Source organism: Vitis vinifera, chromosome 8, assembly GCF_030704535.1.
Source record: "Vitis vinifera cultivar Pinot Noir 40024 chromosome 8, ASM3070453v1".
Taxonomy (NCBI): Eukaryota; Viridiplantae; Streptophyta; class Magnoliopsida; order Vitales; family Vitaceae; genus Vitis; species Vitis vinifera.
In genome coordinates, this window is record NC_081812.1 from 12,540,128 (window position 1) to 12,561,114 (window position 20,987).

Genomic DNA, 20,987 nt, shown 5'->3' on the forward strand with positions numbered 1-20,987 from the left:
AGTAAAATGGTATTTTAGGGAGTAATTATATGAGTGGTTAAAAAGTGTATATATTTCAAATTATTTAAAAATAGATAATATTGATTTAAAACATTTGGGGTTATTTTTTCCATATATTTGCACATTAGTGAGTCAAAACTCACTTTTCCCCTTATTTTCATTCACATCTTTCATTCACATCCCATGAGGATTTGGTCAAATACACTTGTGTTATATTTTTTTTCTACAAAATCTAATAGAAAGAAAATAGAAAAGAAAAAATTTAAGAAAAATAAAAAGTGAAAAAAAATGTATATTTAAAATTAATAAATTATTTTTACATATTATTTTAAATTCATTTAAATTATTTTAACTATTTGATATAAAAATTAAATAAATTTTAATTATATTTGTTTTTATTTAATATTTTCTTATAAGATATCTAAACATGAGAAAATCATTTTATTTTATATTTTTTTTCTTTAGTTCTTTCCAATAACCAAACATAACTTTAATCTCCATTAGTTTGAAATTTCGTCACGTAACTCATTTATTCTAACTGAGGGATAGGGTAAACGAAAATAACAAATAAAAATGATAAGAAACGAGTTTAATGAAATTTCAAACCAATGAGATTAGATTTATTTAATCAAAAGATAAATAATAGTAATTATTATCATTATTTATGTATTTAAATGAAAAATACATATATTAATGTATTTTCATTTATTGGAATAGATGTATCAAAACCCCCTTTTTGTCAAAGGATTTCACTAATGATTGGGTGTTGATTATCATGATATTTTAAGTCCTATTGCCAAACTCACCAACATATTTCTTATTTTCAGTATCACAATTAGTGGTGGTTGGTATCTTCGCCAATTTGATGTTAACAATGTTTTTATTCAAACACACTTGTTTGAAGATATTTTTATGGTTCAATCATTGGGATTAATTGATTGTGATCATCCTGATCATGTGTGCAAACTTTGCAAAGCTATCTATGGTCTCAAGTAAGTACCACGTGCTTGGTATCATGAACTCTATCAGTTTCTTATCAACTCTAACTTCACCACTTCTTATGCCGACACATTACTATTTGTCTTCAACACTAGTAGTATCATGGTCTATCTCCTTATTTATGTTTATGACATTATCATTATAGGTGATAATAATGGTGTCACATAGAAGTTCACCCTAGCTTTTGCCCAACGATTCTCTCTCAAGGATCTCGAGCCCCTCTTTTGTTTTCTTAAAGTTGAAACATTGTCATGAGTTTTTTTTTTCTCTCAACATCAATAAATTAAAGATCTTTTAGCTGACACTCGCATGTCATATGCCAAACCAGTCACCATACCCCTTGCTTCGTCTCCAACTCTTGAACTCCACATTATATCGCCCTCTCCGATCTAACAGAGTATTAGATTATTATAACATTCTCTGATATCTTTCTCTTAGTCTGAAAATCGTTTTTTATAATGAATAAACTCTTACAATTTATGCATCACCCTACTAGTAATCACTAGACTATTGTCAAGTGCCTTCTTCGATATCTTTGTGGCACATTTGATCATGGTCTAGTATTTATTGTAACTTTTACCTCTTTTTTTTTTTTTTTTAATGCAAATTAGGTTAGTAATAATAGATAACTTAACTTGTACAAGTGCTTACATTGTCTATCTTGGTCTTAACCCTATCTTATGGAGGTTCAAGAAGCAAAGAATTGTTGCATGCTCTTCTACCAAAGAGAAATATCATTTTGTTGCTCGTACACTTGTTGAATTGCATTGAGTATGTTTACATCTTATTGAACTTAATGTTTATGTTCCACAAATATCTATGATTTATTGTGATAATGTTGGTGCTACTCATTTCTACTCCAATCCAGTCTTTTCATTCTCACATGAAACATGTTGTATTGAATCATTACTTCATTTGTGAACATGTGGTGCTCTTTATGTGACTCATGTCTTCTTTGAAAATCAATTATTCAATATGCTCACTAAACCTCATAGTTTTAAAAACCGAACCGGACCAATTGGTTCGACTATCGACCGGTCACAGTTTTGGTCCGGTTCGATGAATTAGACCGAAAGATGATTGAACCAGAATCGAATCGGGTGAACCGGCCGTCCGATCGGTGAATCGGCCGTCCGATCGGTGAATTGAACGATTCAAATATATATATATTACAGCATCAAAACGACGCTGTTTTGATCACCCTTAACCTCTCCCCTCTTTCTCCCCACGACTTCCCTAGCTCTAGCAGCTGGCGCCGACGACCCCCCCTTCCAATGAACTAGTCTTTGCCTCTCCCTCCCACCCTACCACGCAAAGCACCAGTCTTTCTTCCATGTAGAGCACCACCCATACCTGTTGACGATGAGTCCCCCTACAACGAACATGTGTTTACCCCCCCGCTCCCAAGCAAAACACCAACAGTCTTCCCCCCGACTCCACTACCAACCCCCACACGTAGAGCACCGCCCACGCCTGCCACCAACGAGCCCCCTTTTCACCATGCAGAACACTGAAAGTCTTTCCCCATCCTCCTTCTTCACTGCGTCGTTGCCCCAAGATCCGGTTTTTTGGAATTTTTATTTACCTTCTTGTTCATCTTCATTATTATTTATTTTATTTTATATTTATTATTTTTTTTAAGCTGTTTATTTAAAAATAAATTTTGAAATTTCTAATTTGAAACTAGTTTTTTTTATTTTCAAATAAAATTTTTATTTTTAAATAATATATAAATTATATATTTATGACATCACCGGTTCGACCAGTGAACCATAAACCAATAACTTTTTCGATTCAATGATCGGTTCTAAAAACATTGTTAAACTTTTTTCACGTGCACAATTTTCTTTCATGTACACAATTTCTCACTCTTCAAGCCGATGATTGACTCTTCATACTTCTTTTTATTTTGCATAATAGAGAAAATAAATAATTTAAATATTTATTTTTAATTTAACTATTAAGATTTATCTATTTATTATTAATTTGAACAATATAAAGTTTGAATTAGAGTAGAAGTTTACTACTAGTTTGAATTGGGATAGGAGATAGGGTTGGAATTATAATATCACTTAAATATATTTGTATATAAATATTTATATGCAATACCTTAATTTTCATAATTCTCTATATAATAATAGGAACAAAAGAAGGCAAATTATTACCATGAATACATTCCAAACACTACAATCCTTGGTATTTCGAAATAGGTAATCTACAGGACCCAATTTCAAATCAGCAAAAAAAAAGATTGAGCCAGCACAAAAAAGATTCAGCCAGGTGTCTTATAACCCAGTACCCGGGTTCCAAAACGGGTGCGATTCTGAACCGACATCGCCGCTTCCGTTGATGCGTAAGTGTGAAACTACGCAAGCTGCGTACAATAGAAAAAAAGGCGTAGGTGAGAGCGCTCTGCCTTCCACAGTCGCAAAGCTTCACTGATAAAATCCCCAACTCCGTAGTCATTTGAGGATTTGAGTCTCTCATCCTCAATCGCCATGGGTTCCGGTGAGAATGATATATATATATATATATATTTTTTTTTTTTAATATTTTGTTTTCCATTGATAAAACCCTAGTTTCAGGATTTTCTCTTGAATGGTCTGTTTGGTTGTCGAGAAAACTGCGGAAGGGGAACGATTATCGAATTCTGAATTAATAAGTCGAAATTGTTATGTTTAAAATCTGGATTTGAAATTTTTATTTTTTATTTCTTTGGCAACAATTTTCTCAGCAACCAAACGGGCCACAGTGAACTCTGGGGTTTCAGGGTGGATGTTCGATTGAGAATTTTGATTGATCAGAACAGACTTTTTGGAAGTCTTTATGTTTATTTTATTTTATTTTATTTTTGTCTCCTATTCGCTATCAATGTACTATACGTGCGATTTGCTAGTTTCTAACAAATTGCGGGTAGTTGAAGCTATGATTTGGAAACCTTCTGTGACTTGACCCACGGTTGTTTAAGATGAAAAAGAACAGTGTTATTGTTTGATTTGATTGAAGAAAATAGAAATGAGAACTTGGAATCAAATCACTGGTTGAGTGGCTTTGTAAATTTTTTTTTCCTTGTCCCGGGATCCTCAGTAAATAATCTATTAATGTTTTTATCTTTTCCATTTATGTTAGATTTATTGATATCCATTTTTTTTCGCTGCATTTATATGTTAGATGTTTTTTAGTAACTAATGATTTGCCCAGGCATTTTGGTTGTCTTGGCTCGACTAACCGATGGTGGGAATGGCAGTGGAACTAGATGAAAGTTCTCCTTAATAGTGGATTTATGTCATGCCTTTGAGGGGTGGGTTTAATTGAGGTGGAACCTCTAATGCTGTTAATGAGAGAATTTTCCTAGATATGCCTAACGTGTTAAATTATTTTCCTCTCATAACAAAGGGGTAAAAGGTACCCTCCTTTCTGGTCCTTTCTGGAATACTGATAATTGATAAATGTATTTTCACATTTCTAGTTTGTATCCTTGAAAGTGCAAATTCTTTCTCTCATACAGATGCTTAATTTATTCTGTAATGGTTTGTTAATAAAATGATTTGGAATTCTTTGGCATTCTGTAGATGCAGACATGGAGGATTATGGATTTGAGTACTCAGAAGAGGAGCCTGAGGAGCAGGATGTTGATATTGAGAATCAATATTACAATTCTAAAGGTACTTCTGTGGCCTATAACTTCTTGTTTGAAAATTCCTTAGAAGTCTTATCTATATTAGAGAAGTTTTCTGAATGCTTCAAAATTTTTTTTCGGAATTTTAGAAAGATCAATTGTGCTAAAAGGAGGGTATTCCTGTTGTTTGTTATCAAGGTTAAGAACTTTAGAGTTTGAGCTATTGCAGTTTTCAGTTTTTATGCCAAATATGGTTCCTTCTATGATTGCTTATTAAAAAAATTAAGAACTATAGACCTTGAGGTATTACAGTTTCGGTTCTTATGCCAAATATGGTTCCTTCTTTGATTTCTTATTTGAAAAATAATCTATATATATATATATAGAGAGAGAGAGAGAGAGAGAGAAACAAATAGTCATTCCTTTACTGAAGTGGTATTCCTTAGCCAATAAAGATGATACAAGTTTCCATAGACAACCTTTGCTTCCTTTCTCAGACCACTTTCATTGTCATGATCGGGAGAGTGAAAACAGAACCGAGCCAATTTTATCAGTTTGGTTACTTAATTGTGAGCTTGATTTGGACTTTTCAAGCTTAAGCTACACATAGCCTTAAGTTTACTGAACTGAGCTCAAACACTTTAAACTACACTCAGAATGGCTTTTCTGGGATCCTACTTATGTGCATGTAAGTCTGAAAGGTTGCATACTGTTGTAATGTGGGAGTAATTTTGGATGGGTTGAAAAACCAAAATCTAGAGTTCCCTTACAAATACATGAATCAAGATCCAGGAAGGAAGAACGGGTTTGGAAACTCTAGATTTAGGGCATCTTTTAGTTCTTGAAAAATAAGTTTAAAACAAAACTTTTCAATGAGGCAATTTCCTACAACAGATACTAGGACATAAAGTAATGGTTCTTAAAGTTGACTTGCATTGCAAAGTGTAGTTTTATTTATTTACCTTTCTCATTATTTCTATTGATTTCTTCTTTTCCTTTTAACTGAACTATGTTAGAAAAATACTTGTGGTTACTATGTTAAAGACATTTTCCTTTTTGGGATGGGATTTTCAATTTGTAAATTCCAGTTATTGCCTTGTGGACTTATGGATTTTTGTTTTGCAAATTTCAAATGAATGGTTTTCCTCTGGAGCTCATTTCCTTTGTCACAGGTTTGGTTGAGACTGATCCAGAAGGTGCACTTGCTGGCTTTGCTGAAGTAGTTCGCATGGAACCAGAGAAGGCAGAGTGGTGAGCAGATGATGTTTAAATTCAGAAAAAATATTTTATTTTGAATTATTTCCAATTTTTTGCCCTTTCAGTTCTGTTTCTTGTATAATTGGGACATCCTCCCTCTTGATGCCTAAGTTTTCTTACTTAAGCAGAAGAAAAGTCTACCAGAAAATGCTTATAGTGCATGGTGGAATTGGTTTATCATGGTTGCAGCATACAGTTTTTGTTTCTTTATTCTACTTGAAAAGTTGGTTTTCTGTATTTGTGCATCTTGTATCTCTTCTTTTTTGTCTTGCAACTTAATTAGTTTTGATGGAGAATTACAATGCATGGGTTTAGAGATTATTCCATATTAATGTATTATTCCTTTATTTATTTATTTATTATTTACATTTTATCAGGGGATTTAAAGCTCTAAAACAAACAGTCAAGCTTTATTATCGGTTAGGGAAGTATAAAGAGATGATGGAAGCCTATAGGGTGATGTTGACCTATATTAAATCTGCAGTGACACGAAACTACAGTGAAAAATGCATCAACAACATCATGGATTTTGTTTCTGGATCAGCTAGCCAGAATTTTGGGCTTCTGCAAGAGTTTTACCAGACCACTCTGAAGGCCCTTGAAGAGGCAAAAAATGAGGTTACGGGTTTTTTTTGTCTTAAACTTTATTGCTCTTCACTTGTTGAGGATGTTAGTTTTAAAATATATTACTCTCTTGATGGGCAGAGATTGTGGTTTAAGACAAATCTTAAGCTTTGCAAGATTTGGTTCGACATGGGTGAATATGGGCGAATGAGTAAGGTATTTTTTTAGCCCTGTTTGGTCAGATGACGCATTCCTGCTCTGTTCTCATGTGCCCTTATATATATGTAAAACATTTTATTATGGTAATCTAAGGATTTTTGGACACTGAACAGATTTTGAAAGAACTTCACAAATCTTGTCGAAGAGAAGATGGTACAGATGATCAAAAGAAAGGAACCCAACTTTTGGAAGTATATGCAATTGAGATTCAAATGTATACTGAGACCAAGAATAACAAAAAACTCAAGGTCAGGGTTTCTTGAATGTTTGTTTCCATATTGATTTGTAAATCATTTTTTTCAGTAATTTTGTATATTTCTATAGTATTTAAGTTCCATGAGTTAAAATTTTAACAATTAATTGTATATTATAAACATCATTTCATGTTAACATATTGGCATCCTTCCATTTTGAGTTTGAATCTGGATTATTTGCTGGTGTGATTCTTAGCAAGTAGCTTGAAGGAATGAGGTGAAAGATTAACTATCCTCAACCCACTATCTTGGAGCATTTAAAGACAGCAGTTTTTGTAGCGCCTACCTTTGTAGTTCTAGGAACAACTTATGAGGACATTACTCATTTCAAAATCTGGATCTGATTTATTCAGTGTTACATAAAAATGGTTCATCGTAGTGGGGTTTTTACTAAAATTTTAGCTTCGATTAAGAAAAACTTTCTTTTCCCTTTGGAATGAGTTTTAATCTGAATCATAGCACATGGGATCCAAAAATAAAAATGATGAACATTTGTGGTGATGTTCCTACTCTTGACATGTGATATAATTTGTTAAAGTTATTTTATTATATGATTAAGTTACCTCAATGAGGGTGTCAACTATATTAGAAAGTTCATATTTAGTGGTTTTAATATGTTGTATGAATTGAATGATGGAGCTCAAGACAAGTAAACTTTCTATTAGCAATGATGGAGCCCCAATGAGGATGTCAAATATTCAGAGATATTTTTGAAAGGGGCACCTTTGAGTAAAGTTTAAATTCTGCCTTTGTAGTAAAAAGTGGAGTAAAGATTTAAAGGAGTTTAGACCTCTTAGCCTCGTAGGTGGTAGTCTATACAAAATTTTTGCTAGAGTTCTGTCTAATTGATTGAAAAAAATTGATTGGGAAAGTGGTGTCAAAGTCTCAGAATGCATTTGTGGAAGGGGCACAAATTTTAGATGTGGTTCTTATTCCTAATGAAGCTTTAGATTCAAGATTGAGGAATCTTAGAGGGGTAGTTGTGTTTAAATTAGACATTGAGAAAGCCTATGATCATGTAAATTGGAGTTTCCTCTTGGAGGTGATGCATAAAATGGGCTTTGAGCATAAATAGATTGAGTGAATCCATGTTTGCATTTCAAGAGCAAGATTTTCAGTTTTGATAAATGGTGTCCCTTGGGTTTTTTTTTTTTTTTTCTTCAGAGTACAAGGGGTTTGAGATAAGGAGACCCCTAATCCCCTTTTCTATTTGTGTTGGTAATGGAGGCTCTCAGCTTTCTCTTGAGAAAGGCAAGGGAGGATGGCTCTATTTTAGGCTTCAATTAGGAAGGGGGGTTAGAGAAGAAGTGGAGATTTCTCACCTCTTGTTTGCTGACGATATTTTTTTTTCCTTTTGTGGGGAAAAAAAGGAAAAAGATTTGGAAATCCATCCCGTTGTACATATTTTGGACGGTTTGGAAGAAGAGGAATAGACTATAGCCTTTAGGGGGGGTTCTTTAGCAATTTAGAAACTAAAAAATTCTTTTGTATGTAATTTATGGAGCTGGGCTATATTGTATATTGGTGAGGAGTCGCTTTCCCTTATAGGCTTTTTGGAGTGGTTAGCATCCACTTAAGGGTTGGTGAGGTGTTTTGGCTTTTTCGCTTTTGTTTGTGAGGTTTGAGCTACCTTGTATACCCCCTGTATGCTTTGTGACTGTTTGACTCTTGTTAATATATTCCTTGCTTATTTATCAAAAAAAAAAAAAAAAAAACTTACATGATTTGGGTATTGGTTTGGTTTGAGGCTTCCTTAGGGCTAAAAAATAGCTTGAATGAGAGTGAACTAATTCCAATAGGGTAGGTCCTTGATGTGGAGGAGTTAGCATCAATGTTGAGTTGTGGAGTAGGAAAACTTCCTGCCACTAGCTTGGGGTGCTCCCTTTAGGGCTAAAGCTACTTAAGAAGTAGTAGAGGAGAGGTTTGTCAAAGATTAGCCATATGGAAAAGGCAATACCTCTCAAAAAGAGGGAAAATCACTTTGCTAAAGAGTACTTTGTATAGCTTACCAATTTACTTTATGTCCCTTTTTTTTATTCCTAAGTTGGTGATAAGAGACTTGAGAAAATTCAAAGGGATTTCTTATAAGGAGGGGCTCTTGAGAAAAAACCACATCTAGTGAGTTGGTTAACGATCTGTAAAGATAAAAAGAAGGGGGGTCTTGACATCAAGGATTTGTCCATTCTCAATAACGCACTTCTGAGTAAATGGTGTTGGAGATTCACTTTGGAAGGGGATATGCTTTAGAGAAAGCTTATAGAAGGAAAGTTTGGAGAAGAGCTAAGAGGATGGCGTTCTCAAGTTGGGGAGAGAAGGTTATGGTGTTGGCTTGTGAAAGTCGATCAAAAAAGGGTGAGGAATTTTTAAATCCAAAACAAAATTTGAGGTGGGCCATGAGAGAAGGATAAAATTTTGGCATGATGTGTGGTGCAATGATATGCCCTTGAAGGATTCTTTGTGTGTTTGGAAGAAATAGAGGAGAGGAGGATAAAATGGTATGGAAGGCTAGCAAAAGTGGGAATTCTTAGTGAAGTCTTTCTACTCTACATTGGAAGTGGAGGGTGACGTGCCTTTCCCCTCAAAAATAGTGTAGAGCTCTTGGACTCATATAGAGTTTTAAAAGACACAAGGCGCAAAAGTAACCTATAGCTTAGGTGCAAGGTACAACACAAGGCGCGTGCTTGAGTGAAGTGAAACTTGGCTTAGTATGCATATCAATTTTATAAAATATGATCCAAAATTCAATCTAGTCAATAAAAAATTTAAGATATCAAACATTTCAAAGTAGCATTCAACAAAAGAAGTAATGAAATTATATAAATTTCAATATACAATTAGAAATTTCAAGAATAAAAGTGTTTAAAAATAAAAATTAAATTAGACAAAGCACGCCTTTTCAGCAAGACGCATATCTTAGCAAGCAAGGCGCCATAGCTAGGGAGTGGTTGCACCTTGAGCCTAGGCGTGCTTTAAGTGCATCTTTTAAAACTATGGACTCATACCAAATTGAGGTTTTTTGCATGGGAAGTGGTTTGAGGAAGGATTCTAGCCATGAATCAACTTCAAAGGAGATGGATTTTGGTGGATTATTATTGTACATGCAAAAAGGAAAAAGAATTAGACCATCTCCTCATCCACTCTATGAAAGCTTAAGAGTTATGGCACTTTCTATTATCTTTTTTTGGAAACCCTCTATTCTGCTCTAGAGTTGGGAGGTTCAGTCTCCTTTCCAATGAGCATCATTTGGAGCTCTTGCATGCTGCCTAAGGTGGGCTTCTTTGCATGGGAGGCGATGTGGGGAAAGGCCTTAACTTTGGATTAGGTTCAGGGGAGGGGGTGGTCTTTAGCAAATAGATGTTTCCTTGGCCATAACAAAGAAGAATCCATTTATCACATCCTTTTTCATTGTGTAAAGACAAGGGTTCTATGGCAATTACTTTTTGCCCTCTTTGGCCTATCTTGGGTTCTTTCCTCTATGAATAGAGAGACCCTTCTTAGTTGGTATGGTTCTTTCATGGGCAAAAAGCACAAAAAGGCTTGGAAGACAACCCGCTTATGCATCTTTTGGACAATTTGGAAGGAAAGGAACATAATTGCTTTTGAAAATGAGGAGCTTTCAAACCAAAGACTAAAAAACTCTTTTGTTTATAATTTGTGGTCATGGACTAAAGTGTTTATAGATGATGGTCTTTTATCTTATTGCATAGAATTGAAGCTTTTAATCAACTTTATTGATTGGTTGGTTTCTCAGTGAGGGTAAATGTTATTTTCTTTAACCCCTTTTTTCTTTTGGTTCTCTCTTTTGGCAATCAATTTATACTTCTTGTATGCTTTGGGACACTCATTTCACGCCTCCTTTTTTATATACTCTTATTTTACCTATCAAAAAGCAAAAATTCTCTTTTTCTGGGCATTTTGTGGGTCTTGCCCTTTTCTCTAAAGGGTTTGTCAATGGTTGCAATGGGAACTTTGTGGACAAGAAGAGAAGAAAGGCTTGCAGAACAACTCTTCTTTGCCTTTTTTGGACAATTTGGAAGAAAAAAACCCAAAGAACCTTTGAAGAGGTGCAATGCACTATCCAGTCTCTTAAGGACTCCCTCACTTCTAATCTATACATGTGGTCTTGTGGGTATATTTAGTTGATCGTCAAATGGGTTCATTATCCTTGTTAGAGTGGGTTATGCTCTAAGTTCTGGAGTGGGGTTGTGGCCATTGTAGTTTGCATCTTTTGCATTCTCACATTTATACTTCCAGTATACTGTATTCCCCACTTTTGAATGGCGCTTTTCATACAAACATACATACTTATACATACATATATATGTATATATATAATCTTATTTGCCTATCAAAAAAAAAATAAAAAATGAACTCCTGACTGGCAAAATTTTTCTGGAGTCATAACTTCCATACATTTGCCTGCTATTTTGTATGCTGTATCAATTGTATTGACTGAGTTTTATCCAACTACATGGATTAACTGCAGCAACTATACCAGAAAGCACTTACAATCAAATCAGCCATACCCCATCCAAGAATAATGGGGATAATTCATGAATGTGGTGGGAAAATGCATATGGCAGAGCGCCAATGGGCAGATGCAGCAACTGACTTTTTTGAAGCTTTTAAGAATTATGATGAAGCTGGGAATCAGCGACGTATCCAATGCTTAAAGTATGCTATGGCTTGGGAAGTTGAATTATTTACTCGTCTTTTATATGTCTATTTTGAAAGATTCATAAGCATATTTTTATAATCATTTTGGTACTATTGTTTGACACTGGATCTATTTCTGCACCACCTGATAGATACTTGGTTCTGGCTAACATGCTCATGGAGTCAGAAGTTAATCCTTTTGATGGACAGGAGGCAAAGCCGTAAGTTGCTCTTATGATTTGTATATTTGATCTGTGTGTTTTTGTTATTGGTCTGTTGGTGGCAATGTTCTTTGTTATTCCTTGTGGCCACTTACAATTGCTCTTTTCCAGATATAAAAATGATCCTGAAATTTTGGCCATGACAAATCTGATAGCAGCATATCAACGCAATGAGATATTGGAGTTTGAAAAAATTCTGAAGGTAAGCGATTGTGTGCACCATGATTTTATGTAATGATTAATTTTATATTGTCCTCTTCTTCCATCATCACTAGCTTTTCTCATGGAAGTATATGTTGGAAAAATGGTGTTCCCCAGAGTAATAGAAGAACAATTATGGATGATCTCTTCATCAGAAATTACATCGAGGATCTGTTAAAAAATATTAGAACACAAGTGTTGCTCAAGCTCATCAAACCATACACGAGAATCCGTATCCCTTTCATATCAAAGGTAGCAATTTACTTCATGCTGCTTGTAGTTGCTCTTTACTTCATGCTACTTGTTTTTGTTCTTTTATTTTGGGCTAGAGTTTTTCCTTATGTTAGTTTAGAACTAGTCTTAAAGCAAGTCTAGCTGTCATGTTCTCAGATCCTGTATTTCTACTACTTACTGGATAGAAAATATAATTTTGAGAAAATATTAAAGTTTATGACTGAATGTTCGGATTTTACTGTGCGTTGTTCTTTTTCTTTCTTTCTTTTCTTTTGTTAAAATTGCAATTAAGGATTTTAGAATAATGTGAAGAATCCTAGGAAAACCTTTGGAAATTGCTATCATATTTAGCTTGACATGAAAGTGGTCAAAAGGTGGCTCACTGATCACTTGTTTAATTGCAGAAATTGGTGGGACTTGTTAATTATGGATAAATATAAATTTATTTTACATTGTTTGGGGATATGCATATATATATATATATATATATATGGATTAATGCTATTAAGTGGATGTGCTAAATTAGTGGCAAGAAAAAATGATAATTATGTGGTTACAGGCTACCTCTCAACTATGAAACATTTAGGTTTGATCTTGTTAGTCATTACCTTGAGTATTTAAAGTACATAGAACTTGACACAGAACTGTATGGCTACTAGTATGATCATCTATCTGATTCACTCTGATCCAACCCAATTCTTCCTGTCTTTATCAGGTTTGGACAGTTCCTTTTTATCTTAAATGGTTCTGTGCTACAATTGAACCAAACAAATGGCTTGGTCACCCATTTCTTGTTTCGATTGGCTGATTCAGTTCTGTCCTAATAATACTTATTTGGAATATTCCTCTAATTTGCTTCAGTAGGAAATTGCTATTCTTATTTTTACTATTTTTTTTTTCATTTTTAAATTTTTTAAGTTTGTGTCCAAAACCTGCCAAGTCTTTGTATTTACTCAATTCATTGCCATTCAGGAGCTGAATGTGCCAGAGGAAGATGTTGAGCAGCTGTTGGTGTCGCTGATTTTGGATAACCGAATTCAAGGGCATATTGATCAAGTGAACCGATTATTAGAGCGTGGTGACAGGTTGAGTTTCATTTTTTTTTTTATTGATTATCTGTTGTTGTTGTATCGTTAATATTATTTACCTTGGTTTATCTATTGTCCAGATCGAAAGGAATGAAGAAGTATGCAGCAGTGGAGAAATGGAACACACAGCTTAAATCCCTTTATCAAACTATTAGCAATCGAGTGGGTTGAGAGTTGTATTAAAGAAAGGTACAGTGGTTCCCATCCCGATATTTGGTGATTTTGTGATGTCAAGTTGAGAAGTACTTCATGCTGTATTGGGGAAAAGTTGGCCAAACTACACACAGATGACAGTATTTTCATATATTCATCTTTCTTTTTAATAATATATCATTTGAACTTTATATCCTCATTCCATTTCTTTTTAGGTTTTAGCCTGTTGAAATCATTTTCATTTTAACTTGTCAGAGTCCCAATTCACAAGAGAGTCCTTTATTGACCATGTACTGTGTCCTGGTAGAGGGATTAAGCTTGTGCCTGACAGTTACTGATAGATACAAATGCTTAAGCTTCTTTTCAAGATAGCAGTTAGCACAAGTCAATGCTTCTGCTTGAAGGCAGGTCATTTACTAATTAATCATACCTTTCAAAACTATAGAATCCATGGTGTTTTTTTGTTCTTTTGTGTGTGTGTATTTTTTCCCATTGAGAAGTTTTGATACAGCTGAGACCATTAGGACTATCTAATGGTCCTTAAATTAGTCAGAAAGCTGATACTGAACCAAGTAGAAGGGTGAGCAGAAAAAATGTTGGTAATGGTGTTTATTTACTGGGTCAGATCATGCCAGAGACAGGATTAGAGGTACAAAAAATGTACAATAAAAAAGAAATCAGCTTGAAAGCAACTTGACCAAAAGATAATCTTGGGCCAAGCTTTTAGACTTAGGGTATGGTTAGGTACATATTTGGGCCATACAAATGATTGGTTGGGTCCAAAAAGAGCCCAATATGTATATTTGTAATTTTGTGCTAATATGATATATTTCTTTATGTTTGAAGATTCAAAATGTTATGTCTATTGGTGATATAGATTTAGAGGAATTATTTACCAAATCTTTTTATGCAATACAATATTTCTTCTAATGATTATAATCATGCTAGTTATTCTAGGGCCTAGTCACAAATTTACAAGTGAACGATAAAAAATTGAACTAATTGCAACCGTTTGAGTGCATAGTTACAATGAAAAAAATTTATGAAAGTGATTTTTCCCTTGAAACTCTTAATGTCTTTGTCCAAGATGGTCTAAGTTTTGAGTCGACTTGGGAGAGATGTCTTTAAGTGGAACAAGCACAGTTTGAGCAGTGATGGGTGTGCCTCGAATTCAACCTAGTGTGGGAACTTTTTTCTGCCATTAGTTTTGTTTGTAGCCGTCAGGTAGAAAGCCTTCCAAGTAGAGAGAGCAAACATCAGATGTGTGTTTGTTTAATATAGTGTAAAATAGAAAAATTGGGTACGAGCCCTCTAACACAAGATTACAAAACTTTTTAAGCGGCACTGGCATCCCACTGTGAACCTGATTTGTCAATCTGGTTCTGGATGTATACATCCCTTGTAATCCTTCTTACTCTAGTTTACCGCACCTGAATCAACTCAGCTCCATTGCTGTATGAACTCGTTTAAATAGAAACAGACTTCTACGCCAACCTGGACTGGTGCAACACTACTTTAGCTCATGTCACTCGCTTAAAGAGACCCTCTGGGCAGTACTAGGTTAGTCTTCAACCTGATTGAAGCTGTGGGAATTGTAATCCTGCAGACATTACTCTCTCCAATGTTCCCCAAACTTTTTTTCAGAACCCAATTGCTATAGTGATTCTACCTACGTCATTTTTCTTGACCATTTTCTGCCCCTGGTTACTGGAAGGGGAAGAAATCCAGGAGCTTCTAGTAAAAGAAGGGTGTAAAGTATGTCACCTGCCTTGTTTATTGCTTAGGTGCAAGGATCATAGGGTTGGGATAATTTTATTTGTCTGCGTTTTTTTTCAGATAAAATGTCTTCTGAGGGAGGAAAAACTTCAGAATAGAAGAGCTTAAGATCATTCCACAGACATGGTAGGGGCAAAGCAATGACGAGTCCCATAAATAAAGGTGAAACATATTACAAATCAAAAGAAGAAAAACCAGAAGTTAATCCAGGGGGAGCACTAATTTTCCTTCAGCACCCAGGGTGTTCTACATAGGAAAACTATGATAAGAATAGGCAAACATTATTTCACTCACTCACACTCCAAAATTTCTTTAAAAGCATGGTCCGGAGTGGAGGGCTACCTTTATCTATATCCCCACCTGATTGCTTCAGGCTTGTGTTGCCTCTAACCCCCCAGCTCCATTCTCCATCTTTTTCTCAATTACACCCTCTGGTGTTTGGGTCTTACATGCTTCTTCTACCTTACCCTTGTGCTCCTCTGCTTTCACTTCTCCATTCTCCAAATTATGTTTGTTAACTGAAGCGTTATTGCTTTGATGGAGGAGGATTTCCGTGGTCCAGCTTCTTAATTGCTCAGTTGCTGCCTCATCTGTTTGTCACACACAACAATGAAATAGGTAGCCAAAGATATAATCATTGCTTTAAACACTTGAAAACTTCCTTAGGGGTTGGGAATGAGGAAAGACTCACCTAATCTGGGGACGGTGTGGCCTTGAGGGTGCCTTATGATAAGAGGGTTGTCAAAGGCAGTGGCGAGGTCCTCAGAAGGCAATCTCAACCAGTCCTTGGCTCCAATGAAGTGGACTGATCTGACCTTGATGGGGTCCTTATAGGCAACATCACATATGCTGGGATCTCTGAACTTGGACCCTGAAATTGATACAAACAACTTCATGGGTGGGTGCTCCTTCAACACCTTCCCCTGTTTTCACCACATTTACTATCCTCAATCACCTTGTATTGTATATGTCTGTACTCATTACACAAGTAGAGAGAGAGAGGGACAGCTTACCTGTGCCTGGTAGCCCAGTAAAAGAGCTGATAGTGTTGCTCCCTGGATAAAACAACAGATTAGTCATTTTAGATGAAGGAGACATGCCAATATATGAATGGTCTGAAGGGTGGATTTGAAAAGAGTGGCATTGTGTTTTATTCCTCTTGTACATTTTCAATGAAGAAAAAGAAAGAAAAGTAAAGATGGGATACCTGAGAGAATCCAAGCAAACCATCAAAAGGGCCTTTGGTGGTGATGTATTCACACAAGTAAGCTATGCATTCTTCCAAGTTTGTGTATTCTGTAAACTCCTGGTAAAAAATGTGATATTATGGCATTAATTCCACAAAACTGCAGTGTTGTGTGTTGTAGAAAGGGAAAAAAAAAAAATTGAAAAAGAAGAAAAACCTTGTTGAATTGGAACCACTCAAAGTAAGGTGGTGGAAAAATGCCCTCTATGTCTGATTTGCCTCCTGCTGGAAACATGCCATCTGGGAACTCCTACAACACAGAGGTGGATAATACTTCAATTGATATGCCATCTTTTCTCCCCAGCATATGTGCAAATCTTGGCACAATAATGTTTTTCTATTATTCATGATGCTAATCACTTGAGGGCCTACCAATGTGTCAGTCCAAAGAAGAAAAAAAAGAAGGCAACCCACCAAATATTTTGTTAAAACAATTCAATGTTTGTTACAAATATTTCAAAAATAGAAATAGGAGCCCAAACAAACTTTAGACTACGTAACAAATTTGGGTTTGGTACAAGTTTGAAAATTTCCAAGTCAGCCTTTTTGGAGCTACATCCCTAGTGGTTTGAATGGACTGTCAACCTTCCGTCGTCCAATGCCGAAGTCTTATATCTCAAGTCGTTGTTGTTGTTTATATATATAAGATCAAATAAATAATTCATTTCATTTTTTTTAAGGTTTATTGGATACATAATTCAAAGAGCAATTAAAAAAAATTAATTAATTATTTTTAATGATGCTCGGATCTTTTAAGAGGCTATGATTTGATCTATTTTTAAAAAATTGAAGGGTCTATTTAGTAATAATTTTTAAAAACAGTTTTTGAGAATGGTTTTTGAAAATTATTTTATAATATTTTATAAAATAAAAATCTATTTGAAAATTTAAAATGTTTTTAACTTATTTTTAATATTTTTAAATATGTTTTAAAAATATATTTTTTATGTTTATTGTTTTACTTTTAATCATTTTATATATTTATATAATTATTTTTTTAATATAATTCTTAAAAGGCAAGTAAAAACAAAAGAAAATAATTAAAATGTATTATTTAAAAACATCTTATTTTCTATTTTTGAGAACAAGAAAACATGTTTTAATTATCAAACATGTTTTTCTGGTTTTTTATTTTGAAAAACAGAAAATTGTTCTTGAAAACAATTGCCAACAAGCCCCAAACTTTTTATATATATATATTTTTTTATAAAGCATGATTTAGGAGCATAAACTTGTGGTAGCATTATCACATTAGTACGTACGAAATTAGAAATTTTCATAGTACAAAATTGATATTGTATCAAACTTAAAATCTTGATAATAAAATTGAATGTATTAGAAAAAAATTTAAGATATAAAAGATAAGATCATACTACTATGGAATGGAAACTAATGATAAGAATGTTTAGAAGTTGTGACCATTTATGATTAGATAATAGTTTTCTTATCTATTAATGAAACAAATGTGATACTAATACTAAGATAGTTGTACTTAATTATGCATTAAATAATTGAAAAAATGTTATTCTCAATTTAAAAGTAAATAAAAAATTCAAAAATTCAAAATTTAAAATTTAAAATTCTTATAAATTATAAAAATGTTTGGTAGTTTAAATATTTTATTATTTATTTGATGGAAATTAAAGTATGTTAAAAAAAAATCCATGAGGTGTTACAGTGAAATTAATTGCATGATTTCATAATTAAAATTTGTTAAAAAAAATTAGAGAGTTAATAGAATCAAAATGAACTTGAAATTATGAATAGAAGGAAATTATTTTTTAAGTATATAAAATAATTCCATGTCCTTATGGATGAAAGCTATTGATTTTTCAAGAGCTCTTTTGTCTATCCTTATTTATTAATTTTTTTAAAATAAATAAATTTTACTAAATAACCTTAATACATATCAATAAATTCAGACTAAAAGTCATTTTAAACCATTAATAATTAAATTTCACTTTACAATACCTATTAAATAATTATTCATAAAAGAAGCCTTGATATAAAAATAATTTTTTTTTTAGAAAAAATTCTAAATCTATGCTCTTTTCCAAAATATTCATCAAATTAACATTTTTTTTTTTACCAGGCACTCACATATTATCTTTGCCTGAACAATATCAATAATTATGATTTTAACTTTATACTTAAAATCATAGTTTATGATTAAGCTTTTAGCCTTAAAAGCATCCACTTAAAATAATAATAATAATATATATGGACGCTTTTGTGATAGGAAAACATTCATTTGGCGAATATTTTTAAAGATTTGCAAATATTTTTCTTTTTTTTTTAAAAAAAAGGATTATTATTTTTATTACAGACTCCATGAGAAAAGAGTTATTATCCAAAAATTTCTAATAATTTGAGCAACATGGCAACAGCACATTCATGGGTAAATAAAAACAGAGGAAATCTAATGAGAGATCCTGAGTCCCACAAGGGAGAATTGATCAAGGCATAAAAGAGTTGTGAGAAAGCAAAGGGCAAGTGGGATGGTGTGAAAAGCAAGAAAGATGGAAGAGATCAAAAGAGAAGATACCATTTGAAATTGAGCGAAAATCGAAGGATCCCACTTGCTGATTTGCTTATGGAGGAAACTCCCACTGGTTCGGAAGCCATGGAGGCACAGTATCTTCATCTCTGTGTGTTTGTCAAATATTATGCCTCTCGAATCAAACACCAGACTCCCTCTCTTCTCTTGAGAATTTATGGACGAACCCCCAACTACCCTCTTACAGAGTCACTTCTGGCTGCTCTTCAGGATCCCCAACTACCATGGCTTTTGGCCTTTTGGGGAGTTGGTTTGATCGGTTTCCACGTGCATTTTGTTTTGGTTGCTCTCAGCTCGCCATGGTCTCCTTCTGGGTGGGTAGGTGGGTGGATTTTTGTATTAAAATAATTGAAAAATATAATTTTAATATAAGTTTTAAAGTTTAGAGTTGTTTATTTATTTTTATTTTTTAAAAAAACCCTTCAGAATTTAAATTGAAATCGTGTCTTTAAAAAACAATTTTTATTTGATTCATTTCAAATTCTCTTAAATTTTGAAATAATTTTTAATTCTCATATTTTAATATATATATATATATATTTTAAGTTGAGTTCTTAAAATATTCAAATAAATTTTAGCGTTGTAGATTTACTAATGAATTTACTCTTCTCGGAACTCATTTTTATTATGGACATGTTTGGTTGACTGAAAGGTTGAAGGAAAATATGAAGAAAAGAAAACATAAAAGGAAAGGTAAATGGAAAAAAAAACATAGAAAAATTAAAAATTAATTTAAAATTAATAAATTATGTTTATACATTTCATCAAAACTTATTTTACTTAGTTTTTTTAACATAAAGATTAAATAATTTAAAAATGATTAAATTTTAACTAATTTTAATTATATTTAATTTTTCTTTATGAAATCAAATACGAGAAAATCATTTTCCTTAATTTTTTTTTCTCTACTCAATACTTTTTTAAAACCAAATATAACCTATGTATTTTTTTTTAAGAAGATGTCATATTTAATTTTATTTTTTTAAATCCCCTTTTAAACTTTTATTTTATATTTTAACTTTATTTTTTTGAATTTGTGTAATATTTTGAATCCAATAATTTTTTAAGAATGTTAAAATTCTTTTCCTGCATGAAAAATCTCTGCTCCAAATCTTTTTAAGTCAACACTTGGGTATTGATATAAAATAATTATCCATGACCCTGCAAATTCTTTAAGGAGGAGATTGTAAATGTTTTCTTTTTCATTTTTTAGGTTTTGGAATATATCTTATTTGGGTCACAAATTTTATTAACAATCGACAACATTTTGAAATGAATAAGCCAAATTTTCTTTTATTAATAAGACCAAATTATGATATTACAAATTATATTTGTGAAACCAACGTTTAGTTAATTTCAATTTTAATGATAGAAAAATAAGATTCAGAATTAATAGTTTATCTTACATATGTTTAGACAAGAAGATTTTTAAGTTAGGAATCTAAAAATTAAATCAAGTAAAAAAAAAAGATTAAGAAAAAAGAGAAAACCTCAAAGAGAAAAAGAATTAAGATTTTTTTGTAAGGTTGTAAGTACATTAGGTTCATATTGTATTACAATTTTTTTAAGCACCTAAAATCATTCAAATGTTTAAATGAGTTTTATTTTTATTTTTTAAATTGTATAAAGAATCTTTCTACATGAAAACCACCTTTGTTTAGTACTATTCATAATTAAAAAGGTATTTAAAATGACAAGAAGTTATATAGTTGGGTTTTTTTAAGGACTTTATGTTAAAGATGCAAAAGTTGCAAAAACTATAGAGTACATTTATGCATCTTTGAATGATCTTAGTAAAAATTGAGATTGATTGTTTCAATAAAAACCAATGTTTTGACATGCATTTCATCTTTAAAAGCATTTTCTAATCTTAAGTTTCCATACTGAAATAATCCAAGTCATAAAAGGCCATTTGTGCATCATTTTTTTTTTATTTTTATATT

At 32.9% G+C, this 20,987-nt stretch overlaps 2 protein-coding genes across 5 annotated transcripts; one reads left to right on the forward strand and one right to left on the reverse strand.

Annotated features, from left to right (window-relative positions):
- The first annotated feature begins 3,164 nt into the window (after positions 1 to 3,164).
- Positions 3,165 to 13,664, forward strand: LOC100256855 (COP9 signalosome complex subunit 2). Of its 4 annotated transcripts, none has more exons than XM_002283774.5 (12): positions 3,165 to 3,507; positions 4,572 to 4,664; positions 5,791 to 5,869; positions 6,253 to 6,493; positions 6,581 to 6,655; positions 6,772 to 6,906; positions 11,399 to 11,586; positions 11,721 to 11,789; positions 11,901 to 11,991; positions 12,108 to 12,242; positions 13,197 to 13,309; positions 13,393 to 13,664. In XM_002283774.5, exons 1-12 carry the CDS (start codon positions 3,498 to 3,500, stop codon positions 13,481 to 13,483), a joined length of 1,320 nt encoding a protein of 439 aa, XP_002283810.1. In that variant the 5' UTR covers positions 3,165 to 3,497; the 3' UTR covers positions 13,484 to 13,664. The 4 variants fall into 4 exon arrangements, with proteins under 4 accessions (XP_002283810.1, XP_010653672.1, XP_059594976.1 ...); XM_010655370.3 differs by having other exon boundaries at positions 3,254 to 3,507; positions 4,578 to 4,664; XM_059738993.1 differs by lacking the exon at positions 3,165 to 3,507 and adding an exon at positions 4,207 to 4,300.
- Positions 13,665 to 15,329: 1,665 nt separating this feature from the next.
- LOC100261951 (dihydrofolate reductase) lies at positions 15,330 to 19,361 on the reverse strand. The gene is made up of 6 exons (XM_002283772.4): positions 19,033 to 19,361; positions 16,645 to 16,737; positions 16,449 to 16,547; positions 16,255 to 16,296; positions 15,933 to 16,164; positions 15,330 to 15,831 (listed from the first exon to the last, which is right to left on the reverse strand). Exons 1-6 carry the CDS (start codon positions 19,129 to 19,131, stop codon positions 15,611 to 15,613), a joined length of 786 nt encoding a protein of 261 aa, XP_002283808.1. The 5' UTR covers positions 19,132 to 19,361; the 3' UTR covers positions 15,330 to 15,610.
- Between the last annotated feature and the right edge of the window lie 1,626 nt (positions 19,362 to 20,987).